The 21,182-nt window shown below is 32.9% G+C and overlaps 1 protein-coding gene across 3 annotated transcripts in view; it reads right to left on the bottom strand.

Annotated features, from left to right (window-relative positions):
• Positions 1 to 3,798: 3,798 nt before the first annotated feature.
• GPBP1 (GC-rich promoter binding protein 1) overlaps positions 3,799 to 21,182 on the bottom strand; it is an 82,457-nt gene continuing 65,073 nt past the window's right edge. For all 3 annotated transcript variants that reach the window (XM_063086895.1, XM_063086894.1, XM_063086896.1), the window contains 6 exons: positions 19,413 to 19,597; positions 18,643 to 18,783; positions 16,834 to 17,001; positions 16,174 to 16,361; positions 10,735 to 10,837; positions 3,799 to 4,777 (listed from right to left, as the gene is read on the bottom strand). In XM_063086895.1, the coding sequence (XP_062942965.1) occupies positions 4,619 to 4,777; positions 10,735 to 10,837; positions 16,174 to 16,361; positions 16,834 to 17,001; positions 18,643 to 18,783; positions 19,413 to 19,597 (944 nt within the window). In that variant the 3' untranslated portion in view covers positions 3,799 to 4,618. The remainder of the gene's footprint in view (positions 4,778 to 10,734; positions 10,838 to 16,173; positions 16,362 to 16,833; positions 17,002 to 18,642; positions 18,784 to 19,412; positions 19,598 to 21,182) is intronic.

The raw sequence follows: 21,182 nt of genomic DNA, 5'->3' as shown, positions 1-21,182 counted from the left end.
ACCGGTCATCTTTAAAAAAAAAGAAAATGAGGCAAAACCTTGACAGTGGAGCTAGCAAGTCAAACCTCAGCTTATAACTGTGGTGCTTACCTTATTTCCACAAAAAGCATAAAAGTAATAAGACTAACAAGGGCAACTTATTTTTAAAGATTTGAAAGCACAGTAGCCCATCCTTGTAATTAGTTTGCAAGAATATGATTTACCATTAGAGTTCAATGATTACACCTGAGAAAACTAGTAAATCTCATTTTAAAGGCCAAATAAAATCAGACTATCAAGCTTAGTTCATAACTGAGCATAATGCCAAATAAGTGAAGCAGAGATAAAATAGCTCAGTTTTAATTCACTATAAGAACTCAAACTGCTGTTTCACACCATTTACAATCATTTAGAATAGTATCTGCCTGCTTAACATATAATTTTAAAAATACAAGGGTACTTCAAAAAGTTCATGAAAAAATTTGTATTATCTTTCAATTCTATTTTTCCACCAATTTTCTGAAGTATCTTCAGGGACTACATGCTACTGGTGCTCCTGTGGAATAATATGCTGTCATCAATAATAACAGCTAATATTTATGGAACACCTACTATGACCAGCTGCTTTCCATGATTCGTTTTATCCTCACAGTAACCCTTGGAATAAATATTAATCGCTAAAGAAGTAAAGTATCTGGATTAAAGTTATAACTAACAAGGGGCAAAGCCAGGTTTCAAACCCAGGTTTGACTATTTCTACCATTCTGTGTATGTCAATACACTAGAATCACAGGGCAGGTGGGGGGGAAGGGGGGTACTTTGAAACATTCTAAAGCCCAAGCCACATCCCAGTCTAATTAAACCAGATACTCTGTGGGGTGACATAGGTAGCGATATATATATATATTTTTTTCCTAGCCAGTAGTACAGGGATCTAACCCTAAATCTCCTTGGTGTTATCAGCACCATCATGATCTAGCCAACTGGACTAACTGGCCAGCTTAGGCATCGATATTTTTTGAAGCTCCCTGGTGACGTCAACATGTAGATAAGCTTGGGAACCACTTCTACGTGTGCTCTTACATATTACAAGAGTTAGGACACTGCTGCATTGAACATGTGTTCTTTTAACAGATGTAATGATATGATATGCTATAACTTTCAATTCTGCCAGATTAGATTTCTAAAAACAAATACTCCAGATTAGATTTCTAAAAAACAAATAGGTAGAGTGAATTTAAGGGATAAATGCCAGCAAGTGATTAACAGCACAAGTTATTTCTCATAAGTAAACAAAAATTCATAATTGCTAAGTCTTTTAAACAATTATTAAATTACATTCCCAAGTACTGAATTACTAACTTTTCAGGTCCATGTGTCCCATAATGTCTATAATTATATACTGAAATAATCACAGCTCTCCTTGGAATGACATCTTTTTTTTAAAGTCCTAGTATTCAGCCCTGCCTAAGAAAAAGTAATAAGTAGCAGAAAAGGACAATCAAAGCTTCTCTGAAGAACTGGAGGTAATTAGGGATTTTGCTATTGCTTGAAATACCCTACCCACTCCCTCCCCAACAGCCAAGTAGCCATTATAACCTCAGAAAACAGAACTGTCCAAAAAAAAAGTCACAATATCCAGCTCTCAGTGAGTGATGCTCTAATATTTAAAAACCCCTAGCAATACATCCCTATATCTTATTATACAAGTCAAAATAAAAATCTAGCTTTATAAAAAAATTTCACAAATGTGTGCCTTTTCTAATCTAGTCATCTAGATTCTAATAAAAGTATATCTTAATAAAACAATTTTTATAAATTTTGTAAGATTATGAAGCATGCCAGTAGAATCTGGTGTCAGGTTAGGAATAATTACTTTTTTTGCTCAAAAACAAGTAATTTAACATATTCCTAAATTTAAAATATGAATGTTTATATAACCATATTCTAACAACAGTACATATAAACACTAGCAAAAAAGGACTAAAAATATTTTAGGAATCAGATCCTTCAACATACTGAATTTTAATTGTTCATATAAATCTGATGCTATTAATGATTATTTTTAGGTTAACACTTCTACATTTCAATTTTAATAGAAATATATTTATAGAAATTAAAATTATTCTAATCCTTATTTTAAACAAATAAGATACAATTTTTGAAATGCTATTTTAAATTATCACTATAAGAATTTTGCTCATTAATTACATTTTATGCAAAAACAAAAAACAAAAACGGAGGGATCAGTAGTGAGAGGGAGTTACAAAGAAGAGAACACCAAGAAATTTTGAGGGTTGATAATTATGTTCACTACCTTGGTTGTGGTGATCAGATGGGACAAAACATCAAACTGTATGCTTTACATGTGTTGTTTATGTCAATTTATACCTCAATAAAAGTGGTTTTAAAAAACTAGAGAAAATGAGTTTGAAGCTATCAAAATTACTATTTTTTCACACACCCCCGGCTTAGTTCTGAGTTCAGCAATTCCACATCAGATCTATAATTTAACTAGTTTCTGTACATGCGGACTCCTTTTCAAACAATAGAAAAGGAGTAAAAAGTAAACTCTTTATCAGCTGCCCGTTCTTTAGACAGCAAGTTAAAACTATACTAAACTTTAACAGTTCTCTTAAATTATACGTGTAAGGCTCCATCCCCTCAGTCACTAAACTTGTTAATGCCATCACTTAACATGTAGTGTAACCATATCGCTGTACTTTACCACATTTATAAAAAGTAAACTACTAAACACATTCCATATCATAATGCTTAAAAGCGCAATAAACATTAGTTAAGCGCTGGTAAATGGGAACTAAGGCAGGTAGAACTGTCTGAACGTAAGGAAGCTGCCAGAAAACAAAAATTACAGAATATTATCTGAAATCAGAAAACACAGTACGACTTTTAACTGTAAACCACATTTCTCAGGTCCCTTTCTAGCTTGTTTTAGCAAAAACAGTTTGCATCTGATAGATTTCATTAATAGTAACCAAACAGTTCAATCTAAGAGTCTCAAAGATATTCAATATGTGATACTGACAGTTCTGTCAAAGCATGCTTTAGTCTCTACTGTGGCTAATATGACATTTAACTTTAGCTGATTAAACAGAATTGTGGCAAATTATATAATAAAAACCTATTTAAAATTAACAATATAGTTAATACTTTATCACCGTAAGTCATCCACAAAAGTTTTGTGGGGGTGCTAGCATGTTATTTTTATTTCAATTTCCCCATCACCACCAGTCTCAGTGGGAACAAAAAAATACAGCTTCTAGCAAAACTGGAGGGGTCTGAGCAGGGTAATGACATGGAAACAGCAAACACACACACACACACACACACCCAGAAACAGCAAGCACAAGCACACGCACACACAAACCCCTACAGCCTTAGAAAATAAATTCAAAAAAAGAAACTCTTACAATTAAACCAAGCTGACATAAAACCTCAAATATTTTTGTTCTAAGATTATGCTCTTTACAATTAGAACATATTTAAGCACAGGAGTGGGATAGGTTAAGCGAAAAGCAAATAAGATTAAACAAAACCAGAAAAATACAATATAAATAAATACTCTTCCAGTGAGCAGTAAGACAGAAACAATTCTAAAATTCATGTGCAAATGAAAATATAGTTGTTCAACATTCATTCATTAATAAGCTTGTGCGTTTGATAAAAAGGTTCAGCTTTTTCTAACCTCAGAAAGTAATCACCGTCTTTAATAAACAAAGTTTATTTTTGTTTTAATAAGTGGATAAAGCAAGTTGTGTTTAGAGACCAATACTTTGAACACTACAAAGAACAACAATATTCTGAAAATCCAGTTTATTTTCCATGTGTGGACAGATCCAGTCACTGTGATAAGTTTTTCTGCATGTGTAATAATTTATCAAAATAAGTTTTCCCACAAGACTCTTGTTCATCAACTCTGAAAATCCTAGTCTGACAGCATACCCAAATAAAGCTCTTGAAAATCACCTCTTAAAATTTGGAAGAAAAGTGTGGCAAGTCTTTCCAGTAACATTTACTGCACTACAAATGGCTAAAGAGCAATTTATGCTTTAAAAGGTGACTAGTACAACAGCTGAGTTCAGAAAATTAATGTTTTAGTGCACTTTGCTCTAGTTTTAGCCAACATGCTACATTTTCCTTTTTGTTTGTTTGTTTCGGGGGGGGGGGGAGGGAGGATGCACAAAGTGACTTGAGAATTTCCATTGTACGAAAAAGATACGATTCTGCAAGCAAAACAGTGTAAGCTGCCTTTTTTCTTAAGACCTGGACATTTTAAGACAGAAGCTTTGCAAAACATTACACAATTTTTTATTATTAAATGAGAAAATCTCATTTGTTACATCGTCACATTGCTAGTCAGAGAAATGCTGCAGTGATGAAGAAAGTCAATGCTGGATCAACCAAAGTCCTCATCTCTACAACATTCATTTACAAAGAAATAATGTTCAACACAGCCCAACACAACATTCTTGGTTTTCTTCATATTGAAGTCCCCCAAAAAATCATCTTCTAATGGGGTATTTCACTACATAAATTATAGTTCTTCATTTTTACAATTCACCCCAAACTGTATGAGAGATGTTTCACACTAAAATTTCTAAAGCTGTTAGGAAATCCTTCACACATCATCGTCATCTGATGTGTCACTGCTACTTGTCTCTGTGTCATCATTCTCAATTGTGGGTTTGAAAGTGCTGTTTTTCCAGGGTCCAAATTTGAAGTCACAGATCAGGCCATTTTTCAAAATACCATTTTTTCTCAGACCATTCTTCTGTAACTGAAATGCCAAAAACAAATGAGTAGAATAAATAAATTATCCCCCAAGAGTTACTTATGTATTAAGAATACTATAATAATTAAATATAACCAGGACTATAATAAAGTTAATAAAACCCTGAAAATTCCACAGGAAATGATATCGCTTCTAGAAAGTAAGTGATATAGATACAGGTAATTGATCAAATTGATCTAAGTATTCCCTAGAAATAAAATCACTTCTTTTGGGAGAAAAGCATTTACCATCTGTGATATAGATACAGGTAATTGATCAAATTGATCTAAGTATTCCCTAGAAATAAAATCACTTCTTTTGGGAGAAAAGCATTTACCATCTACCAAACCACCATAAAAAATTAGTGTATAATATAGTGGAAAGAGCACAGATTTTTGGATCCAGACAGGGTAGATATGAATCATAATCCTATCACATTTAAGGTACTAAATCTTTCTAAATTTTTATTTCCTTAAATAAAAATTGTAATAAATATTTTCAGGTGCTGTCCAACATAATCAGCAACTATTAAGCTACAAATGTTATTTTTATTATTCTGACCTAAGTTAACACACACCCCACAATCTGCTTTATTCACGCTTTGTAAAATAAGTAGAATGACATGTACAAAACAACAAAATCAAATAGAACCCTTTCTTTAAGCACAGAGATTAAGATACCGGAAAAATAAGAGTCCTCTATTTCTGAAAACGAGACATAAGAACTAAACAGTAAGTACAGCAATAAATAGAAATTGGCTCAAAAGATCACATATCAGAGGGGGAAAAAAAGGTGGTTGGCCCAAATTAAAAACAAGTAAATAAAATTAAATCAATGATAACATACATTCTATTAACACAGCCTTTTGGATTTCTTTCATGAAAAATGTGAGACTGGTAATTTTCATGAAAATCCTTAAATGCAATCTTCTATATGACCATTCTAGCTAAATAAGATGTTAATATTTGAAACTGTCTGTAGGAAGTTTCATATTCTCAGAGGGGGTTCTTTAATCATGAGGATTATAAATCATTTGGACAAGGTCCAAACCCAAAGAGCCATTGCCATCACAGCTAATATTACTTGTTAAATATCTTGATAACTACAAATAGTAAATGTAGGTTCTTAACTCCCAATTTCCCCCATTTTGTCTCCCCTATTTAATTCTCTATTTTCCACAGATTTTCTTTTCTACCTTGCCTTAATTCTAAAATTCATCAAGTCTATCTCTCTTCACTTTAAACAAATGGCCTCACCATCTCTACTGAGAAAAACAAAAGCCATGCATCCCCCTCCAACGATTTCAGCCACCACGATGCTTAGAAATATGCCTGGTCCCTCTTTTAAAGGAACACCTTTCCCATTCCCCAAAGTTTCCATCACTGCCTCACATAATTCATCAGCCAATATCACCTAATCTTTCCACAGCTTGAAATCGGCTATGGAGAATTTTTATAAAAAACAAACCTAAGTCTCTACCCATGATTTCTGTAAATGCCCAGACCATCCCAAGAACATCTAACTTAACATATTTAAAAAAAAAAAAAAAAAAAAAGAACTCCTACAACCGCTCTTCCTTCTGTATTCCTATTAATAATATTGAATGATACTATCAGCAATTCCCAGGTTGAAACTTCCAAATCCTGCTGGTTCTACTTCAGACCTCTTACTCTTGTCAAGACCATTTTTACTCTCATTTCCCTAGTTTAGGACCTTATTTATTCTTCCCCTAGTTTCTGCAATATGTCCCCAACTGGTCATCCTCATTCTAGTCTGACAAATTACACTTCCAATGTACACATTACACTATAACTGCGTTCTTCACATACAAATAATGATTGTTTCACATCCCTTTAAAAAACCTCCAAAGAACCTATTATACAACACAATCCATACTACCAACATAGCATTCAACATCCTTCATAATCTGACACTAATACAGTTGACCTTCGAACAATATGGTGATTAGGAGCGTTATTAAAGGCAAAGGGGCTATGAAATCAGCCAGACTTAAGCTCAAATTCCAACTCCATTACTTATAAACTGCATAACCCAGAGAAAATTACTCTATGAGCCTTAGTTTCCTTATCTACAGACTGACTAACAAGAGTACCTACTTCATACAAAGGCACAGTATGTGCAAAAGGACCTTTATATCAGTTAATTATCTTATTATCAATAGGGTTTTATCTACCTGCCCCAGTCACTGCAAGGATTTTTTTGGTTTTTGTTTTGGTGGGATCCGAACCTTTGACCTTGATGCTATTAGCACCACACTCTAACCAAGTGAGCTAACAGGCCAGGCCCCATCACAAGGTTTTAAAGCTGATTATCTTGGTTAGGCAATATTATGCTTTCCTCGGAACTACTATCCTATGGTAATGGTACCCAGTGGGTTTCTCTTGATGCTTTTCTTCAGATTTCAAAACAAATCCTTCAAATGTATACAAAAACTGCTAAATCCATACAGTGGAATACTACTCAGCAAACCTGAATGAGTTTCAAAAGCACAAAAGAAGCCAGACCCAAATATACACTGTATGGTTCCATTAGTAAAATACTCTAGAAAGGCTAAACAATAAGGACAGAAAATAGATCAGTGGTTACCAGGGATCGGAGGTGGGAGTGAACAGATTGAATGCTAAGGGGGAAATTTGGGGGATGATGGAAATGTTCTTTATCTAAATTATGATCATGGTTATACAAATATATGCATTTGTCAAAACTCATCCAACTGTCCACTTAAAAGTGCATTATACTGCATGTAAATTATACAATCCCATAAACATGACCGAAAAAATCCTTCAAAACTACTATCTATTATCACCTTCATAATCATGCTGTAAAAAATAACAGTTCACTAAGAAATTCTGTATAAAAAAATTAAAATTAATCAGAAAGGACAAAATAAGAAATTAGAAAGGTAGTAAAATTATCTCCATTCACAGACAACATGGAAAATCCCAAAGACTCTGCAAAAAAAACTGTTAGAACAAATATAGCCAAGTTGCAATATACAAAAATGAACATAAAAAAATTAGTTGCATTTCTAATGAACACTAACAATAGAATAACAATGAACAATTCAAAAAGAATATTACGAAAACAATTCCATTTCTGACAGCATTTTAAAGAATAAAATATTTAGGAATAAGTATAAGGAATAACATTCACCAAGGAGGCAAAGACTGACTTGTATTCCAAAAACCACAAAACACTGTTGAAGGAAATTAAAGACACCAATAAATGGAGTGACATCCCATGCTCATGGTTTGGAAGACTTAATATTATTATTAAGATATTAATACTACCCAAAATAATCTACACATTCAATACAATCTGTTATCAAAATCACAATGGTATTTGTTGCAGAAAAAGAAAAATCCATCCTAAAATTTACATGAAATCTGAAGGACTCCAAATTTCTTTTTAAACAAAGTTGGAAGTTTCATACTTCCCAATTTCAAAACTTAATACAAAGCTACAGTAATCATAGGAGTGTAGTGCCAGCAAACAGACAAAGACCACTGGACAGAGCGCCCAGAAATAAACCCTTGCATATATGATCAAAAGGTTTTTGACAGGGATGCCAAGACCACTGAATGGGGAAAGGACAGTCTTTTCAACAAATGGTGCTGGGAGAACAGAATGTCCATATGCAAAAGAATGAGCTTGGACCTTTACACCATTTACACATTAACTCAAAATGGATCAAAGACCTAAACATAAGAGCTAATACTATAAAACTCTTAGAAAACATAGGGGGAAAGCTTCTTAACACTGAACTTGGCAATGATTTCTTGAATATGACACCAAAACACAAGAAACAAAAGGAAAAAAAATAGATAAATTAGACTACACAAAAATTAAAAGACTTCTATGCATCAAAAGAAACAATCAAGAGTGAAAAAGCAATCCACAGAATGGGAGAAAATATTTGCAAATCATATACCTAATAAAGGGTTAATACCTAGGAAAAAAAAAAAAATATATATATATATATAAAAACTCCTACAAGTCAACAAAAACAACCCAGTTAAAAAATGAGTAAAGAAGGGCCAGCCTGTGGCTCACTTGGGAGAGTGTGGTGCTGATAACACCAAGGCCACGGGTCTGGATCCCTATATAGGGATGACCGATTAGCTCACTTCAGAGAGCGTTGTGCTGACAACACCAAGTCAAGGGTTAAGATCCCCTTACCGGTCCTCTTTTTAAAAAAAAAAAAAAAAAAGAGTAAAGAATAGCCATTTCTCCACAAGAAAAGCCCAGGACCAGATGGCTTTACTGCTGAATTCTATCAAACATTTAAAGAAGAACTAATACCAATACTTCTTAAACCATTTCAGAAAACTAAAGTGGATGGAATTCTTCCAAACTCATACTACAAGGCCAGCATTACACTATTACCAAAACCAAGCAAGAACACAACAAAAAAACTACAGGCCAATATCCCTGATGAACACAGATGCAAAAATCCTCAGTAAAATACTAGGCAAACTGAATTCACCCACACATTAAAAAAATTATACAAGATAACCAGGTGGGATTTATCCTAGGGATACAAGGATGGTTCAACATACCCAAATCAATAAATGTAACACATCAAATCAACATAATGAAAGAAAAAAAACCATATGATCATCTCAATAGACACAGAAAAACTGTTTGATAAAATTCAACATCGCTTCATGATAAAAACTCTCAATAAATTAGGTATAGAAGGAAAGAATCTCAATACCATAAAGGCTATATATGACCAATCCACAGCTAACATCATAATGAAGAGGGAAATGCTGAAAGCTTTCCCCCTAAGAACTGGAACAAGACAAGGATGCCCCACTCTCACGACTTTTATTCAACAGAATACTAAAAGTCCTAGCCATAGGAATTAGGCAACAGAAGAAATAAAGGGCATCCAAACTGGAAAGGAAGAAGTCAAACTGTCCCTGTTTGCAGGTAACATGACTTTACATAAAGAGAAAGAAAACTTAAGGGCTCCTAAACTCCTAGACCTGATAAACAAATTCAGTAAAGTGGCAGGATACAAAAATCAACGTACAAAAATCAGTAGCATTTCTATACACCAACAAAGAACTAGAAGAAAAAGAAACCAAGAAAGTTACCCATTTATAACAGCAACAAAAAATTTAATAGAGCACCTAGGAATGGAGATGGATGGTGGTGATGACTGCACAACAATGAGAACTTACTTAACGCCACTGTAAAAATGGCACATGTAAAAATGATTAAAATGGTAAATCTTACATGTTTTTAAACACAATTTTTAAAAGTGCAGTTGAGGGGAAAAACAATATATTAAACTCACTCAAAAAATTTTTAAACAAGATGATCAAGTCCATTGTATTAAGTTAGCATGACTAATTTCCTCAAAGATTTCATTTGAAATACTAAAACACTTAAAAAGTGTTTTGAAAATCACAATATCAATTATAACCACTCTGTATATAAAATGAGCTCTGCATGACCAAGAACTATTAAAAATCTATAATGGATCTGAAAAAACATCTTAACTTCCTGATGTTCTATCAAACATTTCCTAATACTCTTCCAAAAAAGGTAACTATGGAGAGATAAAACAAGATGTTTTACAGTATGAAATATACTTGGGCAAGGAAAAGGATAAAAGGTGAAGTTACTAGTGAAGCCATTAATGCTCTCTACTTCTTATCACCCATGCCAGAAAAACAAAAAAGATGATCTGGAAAATGACAAATCATAGACATACTGTGCACATTAATTCCTAACTACTGCATACCAAATGGTTTAAAGAAGTCTTCTCTGTGGAGACTGTGAAATCTTCACTGTGGAGAAATTCTGACCTACAATGTGATGTCTAAAATTCCTAAATAAAACTATAACCATCCCCCACCCAATGCTAACTTATAACTATGTCGCTCTCATTAATTAATTTAAATGAACTTGTATGATTCAGGTTTTCTTACCTGTTCACTAATAACCTGGAATTCTCTCATTTCATCCTCAGTTAAGGGAGCACATGTTTCATCATTTTCACTGTCTTCCTGCCAGCCCATCTCCTTTAACAATCTGAAAAGAAGGAAATTAAGCTTAATTTACTTTTTTTTTTTTTTGGTCTTTTTGTGACCGGCCGTACCGCACTCAGCCAGTGAGTGCACCAGCCGTCCTTATATAGGATCTGAACCCGCGGCGGGAGCACTGCTGTACTCCCAGCGCTGCACTCTCCCGAGTGCGCCACGGGGTCGGCCCTTAATTTAGAGCTTCACCTTAGTAGGACAATTCCATTTATATTATATACAAGAAAACATGATCTGTTTCCATTATACAAAGTCCACAAGATACAGCAAAACAATTCTTAAGTATATGCTTTGAACATATTTCTGAAAATGAATAAATACATAAGATTAAGTACAATAAACTAACTTTGACAATAAAATAAAAATGAACTAGTAGAACAATCCAACTGCCTTTGCTAGATTTGTACTTTAATTTTTTTACTTTTAAAAACTGCTTTTGTTTTTTTGCAGCTGGCCAGTATGGAGATCCAATCCCTTGACCTTGGTGTTATGAAACATAACACTCTACCAACTGATAAAAACTGAATCATAACTGAATAATGAGGATAGAAAAAATTCTTAAATATTGTGAAAGCAAATCCATAACAAAAGGCAACAAAAGGAGAAGGAGAGTATTCCTAACTCTCCTTTCCCCCCTCCCTCCTTCCAGAGGCTGTAACAGTTGACTGTTTCTGAAATAGCTTTCAAAACAAATAATCTGCATGTTTCCCTTTCCCCCACAATTAGGAATATTACTGTTAACACTCATCCATACCTTGCTTTTTCATTTACAACATTTCTTTCCATTTTCCTTCAAGCTAGTAGCAAATCATCCTAATACCACTTTCACAATTACTACCCTATGATAAATATTTTCAATGGCTTCTTACTTCCTAAAGAAAAAACTCCTAAACTTTGTTTACACCATGATCACAAATTCAAATTCCTTACAGTAGAAAAAGCACAAAATTCTCAGAAGACCTGGGTCACAGTTCCTACTCTATCCCAAAGCAGGTATAAGACAGATTAATTCCTTCACTTCTCTGAGTTATTTCTTCATCTGGTACATGGAAGGAGCATGAATATAACTCAAAGGCCTTGCCTTTCCAACATCATCTTTAATTCCATTAAATAAATTCTCCACTCGTCAACATATGTCACTCACTACTTCTAAAACAAACTAGGTATAAACTCAACTCTAAACATTCCTTCACATCCCTTTTCCTTCCAAAATGACTATCTAGTGCCCTTGCACTTATTTATGTCTCACTCTCTAAGTATATGCCTTATTATTTAATTTATATTTTGGTTGAACGGGGGAACAAAAGAATTATCCTTGAAAACTATCACTGACATCTGATTGTTAAAGACAACCAATGAGTATTTTAATATGTATATAATTTAAAAATCATAATAAAGTTGACAGAAAGTATGAAGCCATGAAAAAGAAGTATTGCTCCATTTTCATAAAGAAATAAAACCTGAAATCTGAAAGAAGCCACAACTTCATTAGTTTAGGGAAAAAAACGTACTGATACATGACTGTGGAATACTTACAAACATATACTCTACTTATGCAGTCAAGAAAACTCAAGCTAAGATATTTAAATTAAAATGACTCCGTATCATTAGCACCTTTAATTCCTACCTTTACTGCCTTGGGATCTTTTTAGTGTGTGCAACATTTCCACAAAACTATCCCAACTATTTCCATGGATAGTTTTCGAAATTTAAATACTAGCTGCTACCAAATCTGAAATCTTGAATCCACAGTTTTACTCTACTCTTGGCTAGTAATAAAATGTTCTTATAGTCTTTTTCACCTTCACGTCCACACTAGGTAATGGCATTCCTATGCAAAATTAATTCAATTACCCTAATTTCATAACAAAATAGGTATAGTCTAGAGAAAGAAAAAACTTTGTTCAAACTTTTAAAGTAAACCTAAATACAAAAAAGTATCCACTGTTTTAAACAGACAAAATAATCTATAAGGTCTCTAAAAGAAATGAAGACGTATATATTGAAATAATCATTCAGGTAGGCATTGCTGATATCTCTTTATGAAGCATGGATTTCTTTTTTGTCCCTGAAGCATATTCCAATCTAGGATATTTTCATCTTGCTTTATTTAGCTTAGCTCCTAAATCTCTCCTGTTAGGAGTCACAGAGAACCAAACTCTGTCAAATCTTCATGAATGAAACAAGAAACCACCAAAATACTTCCTGCACTAAATATCTGCTCTGCAGACTAAATAATAAAAGTTAAAACATTCAGTATGGCTATTAGGGGTTATAAGAATATTTCCTAATAGGTATGGGGGCCAACTTTCCTTTGCTACTAAGTACTGAAGGGAAATATGAAGACAACAAAAAGGTATTAAAGGTGTGACGGGTCAACTTTCTTACTATAGCCTTAATAAATAGATTCCATAGGTAAGGAATTTATCTTTTACCTTTATTCTTATTGCCAATGCTATATCTCCCCTAAAAGAGAATTCATCTTTTACTATCATTAATAGAAAATATGACTTATTTGTATACTTAGTTCTCTACACACAGGCCTTGTTTTCTACCAATTGTCTAACTATAAATATTTAAGCGATTATTGGTGAGAGTGCGAAGCAGCAGAACATTTTTGGATAATACGGCAGTAACTGATTATTTTAAATATGTATGCCACTTGACCAATCAAATTCACTCCCAGTAATCTATTCTATATACAATTATACAAATATTCAAGGATATGAATGCAAGGATGCTCACACAAACATTATCTGTAATAGTAAAGAGAGACAGAGAGAAAATCCCCAAATCTTGAACAACAGAAAAAAAGTTTCACAAGATGATCCATTAGAAAGATGGGGGAAAATCCTAGAATTTGTTAATCTTTTTAAAAAAGAAATTAATGTTACTATTATTTTCTATATGATTTGATACTGCAGCCATCGCTCAGTTCCAGTCACAAGTCATAAATCATATTGTGTGGTAGAGTGAAGTTCCAAACTTGGGAGGGAATAAAAATAAGAGTGGTTACTTATCCATCCATTCACAATAAATGTACAGTAATAAAATGTAGTTTTTCCAAACAGTAAATTTATAGATATTATCTGGTTAAGTTAGCTCTAAATTAATTTTATTAAATCAACACTCATCAAATGAACATTCACATTTATCATCAACCCAATAAATTATTTTAGGCAAAAGTTAAGTCCTATTCACAAAATTAAAACAAATGGCTATATTTTCACATACAATAATTACAGCTACAAAGGCAGAACAGGACATAATCTGAAGGAGAACAAATATAATCACAGAGATAAAAATAAAGAATCATGTATGATTCAAGCCAGAAAAATAAGATTTAAAGAGGCCTTTAATTCAATAAAGGTATAGCCTTTACTAAATGGGTCTCATGGTAGGAGAAATGTAGACTAAAATATCAAAATACAAGATAAAATAGAAATGGTAGGTATTCCCTCAAAACTTGTACAGTTTTACGAAGTAGACAGAAAAATACTGCAACTTTTACTTTGCTCATTCATTTAACAAATTTAAGCACATAGTACTGTCCCAAGTACCATCTAGGTGTTAGATACAGTAGTCAACCAAATGGACGAAAAGTTCTGTGTTGTGGAGCTTAGATTCTTAGTGAAAACAGAAGCAGAAATTACAAATTCTGCAAAAATTATTCCACAGTAGGTATAATCCAGTTCCCAACGGCCCTAGAATTAATTGAGATTCTAGAAAAACTGTCAAAAAATTAAGTCAATCAATGTGGCTGTTATTAAGTATCACTCTGCACTAAGCCTGGTCCCGGAATAGCAAGAATTTCTAGTAGAAAAACAATTCAGTTTATACAAAGCTATTATAGAGTTATACGTGACAATATAAGTGTATGAATTAACTTTTTTCTTTGCTTTAGAAGTTATAGTCCTTTAGTTACTAAAAAGGAATTGAGCGGAGTTCCACAAATTCTTTGCTTATTGATGCTAAACTATGTGTGTGGTTATCTCAAGGCCACACAGTAAGGGTCCGTCATCTCTGCAAAATACCTACCGTTAATGATAAAGTCATAGGGAAAAAAATGAAAGTTCTCTCTAGATTTGAATATTCTTCAATTCTGAGACTAATCCACTTAAGAGGATACTACTTAAAAAATGTTTAAGACTCCTATGACAGAAGTAGAAAGTGCTCTTGAAACTTTACAATAATAAAATAAATCACATACTAGGACAACTGAATATCCACAAGGGAAAGGATGAATTTGGACTCCTATCTCACACCATACATAAAACTTGCATAAGTGTACCAACCAGCCACCAAAGAAAAAACGCTTGTATAAGAAATGAAAAAAAAAGATAAACATCAAAATTAAGTTTTTAGTTATCGCTGAAAAAGTGAAAAGACAACTCACAAAATGAGAAATTACCTACAAATCATATATATAATATTTCTACATAAAATATATAAAGAACTCTCACAACTTAATATGAGAATGTAACTTAAAAATAGGCAAAGTATTTGTATAGCTATTTCTCCCAAATATGATATATAAATGGACAATAAGCATATGAAAAGATGTTCAACACTGTGTCATTAGGAGAATACACATTCAAACCTTCAAAAAGATATAACACTTCACACTCACTAGAATGGCTATAAGCAAAGACAGATGGTACCAAGTGTTGATAAGAATATGGAAAAACCGAAACCTTCTATATATTGCTAAGGAGAATATAAAATGGTGCAGTCATTTTGGAAAATATTTTGGCGGTTTCTTAAAATGTTAAACACAGAGTTATCATACGTCCCAGCAACTCAACTCCTAGGTATCCACCCAAAAGAAATAAAAACATAAAAACTTGTACATGAATGTTCATAGCAGCACTGTTCATAATAGTCAAAAACAATTAATATCCATCAACTGATGAACAAAAAGTAGTACAGCCATATAGTGTACAGTTCAACAATAAAAAAGGAACAAAGTATCGACATGCTGCAATGCAAGTGAACTTTGAAAATACTATACTTAGTGAAAGAACCTAGATACAACAGACCACATACTGTATGACTTATATAAAATATCCATGAAAGGTAAATCTACATAGAGACAGAAAGTAGATTAGTGGTTGCCTAGGACACAAGGTGAAAATGAAGAAATGAGAAAGGGGGTTTCTTCTTGTGATGATAGAAAGATTCACCTATACACTTAAAACGGGTGAAATTTATGGTATATAAATTATATCTCAATAAGCTTTAAAAAAAAAATCACTTAAGTGCTCTAAAATAACATCAAAATCCTGAATATAGAAAATGCCATAGAAAAAAATAAAAATATATACTAACCTGTGTTCTGCTTCAAGTGAACTTGAAAGAACATCAGTTTGTGGGAAGGTTGAAGACCGAATAATCTGTTGAGAAATCACCGAGGCATTGCCATTCTCTTGTGGAATTTCATTTTCATCAAAGTTTCGGTTTATATCCCTTTCTTGGTGAGTACTATTGCTGTTATGCAAATTAAATGAGTCGTCATCCTGATTTTTAGGGAGTTAAAAAGAAAGAAAAAGTGAGTTCTAATCAAAACTTCTAATAGATACTGGCTAGAGTTCCATTGAAAATACATATAATACCTATAAATCATTAAATTTAGGAAACAGTCTCACAAGAATGGAAAACTGAGCTGGAAAGGATACCCAGAGCTTTCTGGCCCTAAATATTCACATCTATTCAACAAAAGTAAAACCAAGGGATGAAGGCGAGCAAGATGGGGGAAACAAAAGAAAACAGACATAAATAGAAAATTTTTTAATTTAATTTTGCATAGAAACAACAGAATGAGAAAAATCTACTTTAGAAAGGAAGTCATTATTTACTTAAATGGTTAACTAGCCTTCTTTTCAAGGAGATAAAAATTTGACTAGAGTTTACTCCAAGGTCCTAAATATTTGACCAAGTATTTCAATGACACGTGAATGTCAAATGAGGTATTACTGCAAATTCAGTTACCTTCTCTGAGCCAGCATGGCTTTCATCTTCATGTTCTTCTTCTACTCTGTCCCTTTTCAATGCTTTCAAAAATTCACTCTTCTTATCAGTGCGCATTCGTGTCAGTTTGGTTAAACGAGGCTGCTGATTAAGTTTGTCAACAGGCGAAGAGGAATTTGAACGATTACACTAAGAGGAAATTTAGAAATACTAATAAATGTGTAGCCAAGGAACTCACATCAATATAAAATTCATAACCACCACAGCTTCCTATTTTACCTTTATTCAGAAAGCAAAATTCATTTTAAGGTCTATTTCAAAGCTTATTTCCCTCTATCCCTATACATTTTTCTTTCCTACTGAATGAATCATCAAAAGAATTTTCTTATCCCAGAAACAATGAAGGTCTGATAGTACTCAGAACTGTGATTCTAAATTAAGAATTTAAATATTTTATAAATGCATCCTAACATTGTTTAACATTTCCATAATACATAGAACAGTTTTTCAAACTGTGGTCCAGACTTCTAGGGTCTGAATAACACCTCCAGTAAGACCTTTCCTACAGTTTTTTATAACACATATACACAAAGGTTTTATCAGGTTGAATTTCACCAGAGGAAATTTTTATGAGAACAGGAAGGGAAGGGTGAAAATGGATATTAACTGGAGTTCCTTTGTTTTTCATTTTTTGGTGTTTTGTTTTGACACAATAGAAAATAGAGTGTTAAAATTCTGTGTCATAGGTGTTTTTAACCATGGAAATAAACCATAATAATGGTCAACTGCTGGCATTAAAGTCTGTATTTTATAATCAATTGAAGCATTTTAACCAGCAAGTAATGCTGGTTCTTCTTTCACAATGCAAAAATTCTATGATTGAGAAGATAAATAAAAAACAGCATTTGAGGAGGTATGATGTCCCAATATGGTGGTGCCCAAAGCAATTTCAGGTATGACAACATAGCCGTAAGTGTCCTTTGACCCTGGACTAGTCGGGAAACTCCCTGGTCTGTAATTTTTTTTAAAAAACCTGGTCAAATGAGAACGATATACTTAAGTGACCAGGTACTAGCAGCCAGTACAATAACAACATGAACCTTTCCCTCTTCTTCCTCCTCTCTCCCCATCTCATTTTTAACACGAATAAAATATCCATCATCCCCAAAACATTATATAATCCTCATTATTAGTTGAGGTTCAACCCTACAGCATAACTATATCACATATATCAAGTAAAATTCCATTTTTCATAATAATCATTTTCTTAAAAATTATTCTTTCTGGTCGATAGGTATATAGGGGAATTGCTGTATGATTTTTTCTATTTTTTAGGATGTTTTAAACTTTTCATTAAAAATTTTAAAAATCATCCTACCTTCCCCAAGTGCAAAAAAGGTTAGCAAACAGAGGGAAGTATCTGAATCAAGTTTTCTGAAGGAACTAAAATATCACATTTTAATGTATTCACTTAATTAATTTACACCTTTTATTCACTGTTAAATTATCATGATTAAAATATGTTACATTTCAAGTCAGGCACAGAAAGACAAACACTGTGTGATGTTACTTATATGTGGAATCTTTTTTTTTTTTAAGGTGGTTCTCATAGGAGTAGAGTGTAGAATAATGTTTACCAGAGGCAGTAGGGAGAAGTGATGAAACAGTGGATACAAAACTACACTATCTACCCTAAGTGAATAATTGTGCAGTACATGCACATACTGAAAGAACAGAGTGTACCCCACAAATATGTACAAATAAATGTTAAAATATTTTGAATAATAAATAACATGTTACATTCCTCAGGAATAATTTTTAACAACATACCTCTTTCACTGAATTTGTTGATGGACTGAAATTCTTGGGAGTCGATTTAAAAGCATTAAAGTTGCCAACACCATAAGTGGAATCATGAGAGAAAGAAGATCCAACTTTATTTTCTTTAGTTTGGCTTTTCCATTGTGTAGGCTAAAGAAAAACACACACACACACACTAGTGGCTATGAAAAACAGATTACAGGAAACAGAAAAACAAAGTGAACACTATAAAATAAAAATGACTACATCAGGCTCATAACAAGTTATTTTTGTATTACTTCATCATTACCACACAGTTCTCTGTCCCTTCCTGTATTTTTCTGCAAATAAAATCAAAGCCTGGTATTCAGATAAAAACCAGCTAACTAAATTACCATTTCTTTCAAAGCTTTATAAAAACCAAAGTTAGGTTTCTTTCATCCGATAAGACAAGACTTTCAAAAACCTAAAACTAAGCACGAGGTAAACAGTATTACACATTATCATTAAGCAAATATATCAAATATTATATATTATCATTAAGCATATAAATCTAGCAAAACAAAAATTTTATAAATTTCATTTATTACTATTGAAACAAGAAAACACAGACGAATAAGCACACCACCTAAAAAAATAAAATTAATAGCACACAATGAGCCAACTCTTTACACTTACAAATCAGCACACCATGAATACCCCACCCCCCAACTTTAGTACGTAATTCTTAACATTTTCCCCCAAAAGTAAATAAATTGATACCAACTCAAAACTTGCACTTGTAATAATTTAGAACTTACTTTTGTAGGTGGAGCAGCAGGTTTAGGGATTAAGCCTTTATAAACACTTGGACCAGTTCCATTCTTAACTGGCTGTGACTGAAGATTTCCTACTACTGGGAATCCAGATAGCTGTAAGTCTTTTGTATTACCTTTCTTAATGACCAGCATCCTTGGAGCTCTAGATTTAGGATTCGGAGGATATTCTGCATAAATAAAGCACGAGCAAGAGTTACACACAGTTTAAAATTTTAGCATAAAATACAATCACCAAAACAATAGTGTATTCCAAATCTTGATTATACTTAAAAATAACAGCTGCTTCCTGGGTAAAATAATTAAGCTAAATAAGTACAAACTATATTCCAGCTTAAGAAATAAAGCTAAAACACCAAAGAATATAACAAAAGTTGAATAATGTCAAGAGATACAGAAAAATCTGCTAGACAATGGCCCAGAATGTTAACTGACAAAACCAAGATTAATTATATTCTATAATACTTTTCATTAACTTATAAAAAATTGCAAATTTCATCCTAATGACTCTTAACACTTAGAATATAGAATACATTTCTATTTTCCCCTTCCCCATTTTGAAAAGAGAATTAAATTTTCCAATTCCTTTTCATTCTTTTTACCCCACTTATAAAGTTATTACCAAAAAGCAAGGAACTATATAGTCCTTCTATTTCTAAATATGTAATTAACCTATGACTGATAAAAAGAGAACTCTATTTTCAAAATATCAGTTCATTCAAATATATACTGACTATCTAACTACATTCACAGCATTATGTGAGGTGAAGGGATACCAACTCAATTCTGGCTTCTGAAGATGGTATTAGGAATAATAAATGTTATGCAGATTTTCCTCAAGACTACTGCAGTTGCTAAAAACACGAAACACTATTCCTAGAGTTTAATCAATGAGTACATATAATCAAATAGGTGTTACACATGAACATGTTCACAATTACTGCAGTGAAGTATGTCTTCCCTTAGAAAAACTCTGAAAGCATTATTTTCATAGTTGGAAAGTTTAAAATAAAACAACTCAAAGAGAAAAACCCCAGAAAATATAAATTCGATTTAGCTCTGTGTATTAAATAAGATATGATCCTGTGAGCTAGTGAGGGGGAAGATGTTTGTGATGATGTCCTGCCCCAAAACAAACTAAACTAAACTTCCTAGTCGATCATCTCAAAAACCAATGCTAAACAAGGTCTCCCAGGAGAAGGTGGAGGGAATCTCGGGTTCAAATGAGACTTCAAATTCTCCAAAACATAAAGCTAGTGTGGTGCTTCACCTGTTGCAATGCTGAAGGATAAAACGAGAAGGGCCTACAACAAACTAAGAGAAGGTTCATCTTTCCAAAAATTAAACACACGTTGATCTCTTAGGATAAACATTCTAACTCCTTGGCTGCCTAAAAAGGCTCAATATGAAGGGCTAAGAAAGACATCTTCAAGCTTACAAGGACACAGAAAGTATATCGCCAATGTACAGCTTTTCTGAAGATATTACATAAAGAAGTCAACAAAATGAAAATAAGAATAAAGATCTCAGAGAACAATGAAGAACATGAAAAATTATACTAAACAAGTTTTGCAATTACTACTTTTGGAAATGGATAATGACAGCATGAATAAAGTATTAAAAACTATTATTGGAATTAATTAACAATAAAAGATAAGAGAAAATCTTACCCTGGAACTCAAAGTCAAAATTAAATAAAACCGAGGAATCTGAGGACTGACTGATACTGTGAAATGCAAAAGAGTAGTAAGACTT

Source organism: Cynocephalus volans, chromosome 2, assembly GCF_027409185.1.
Source record: "Cynocephalus volans isolate mCynVol1 chromosome 2, mCynVol1.pri, whole genome shotgun sequence".
Taxonomy (NCBI): Eukaryota; Metazoa; Chordata; class Mammalia; order Dermoptera; family Cynocephalidae; genus Cynocephalus; species Cynocephalus volans.
This window is presented reverse-complemented; position numbering and strand designations above follow the sequence as displayed.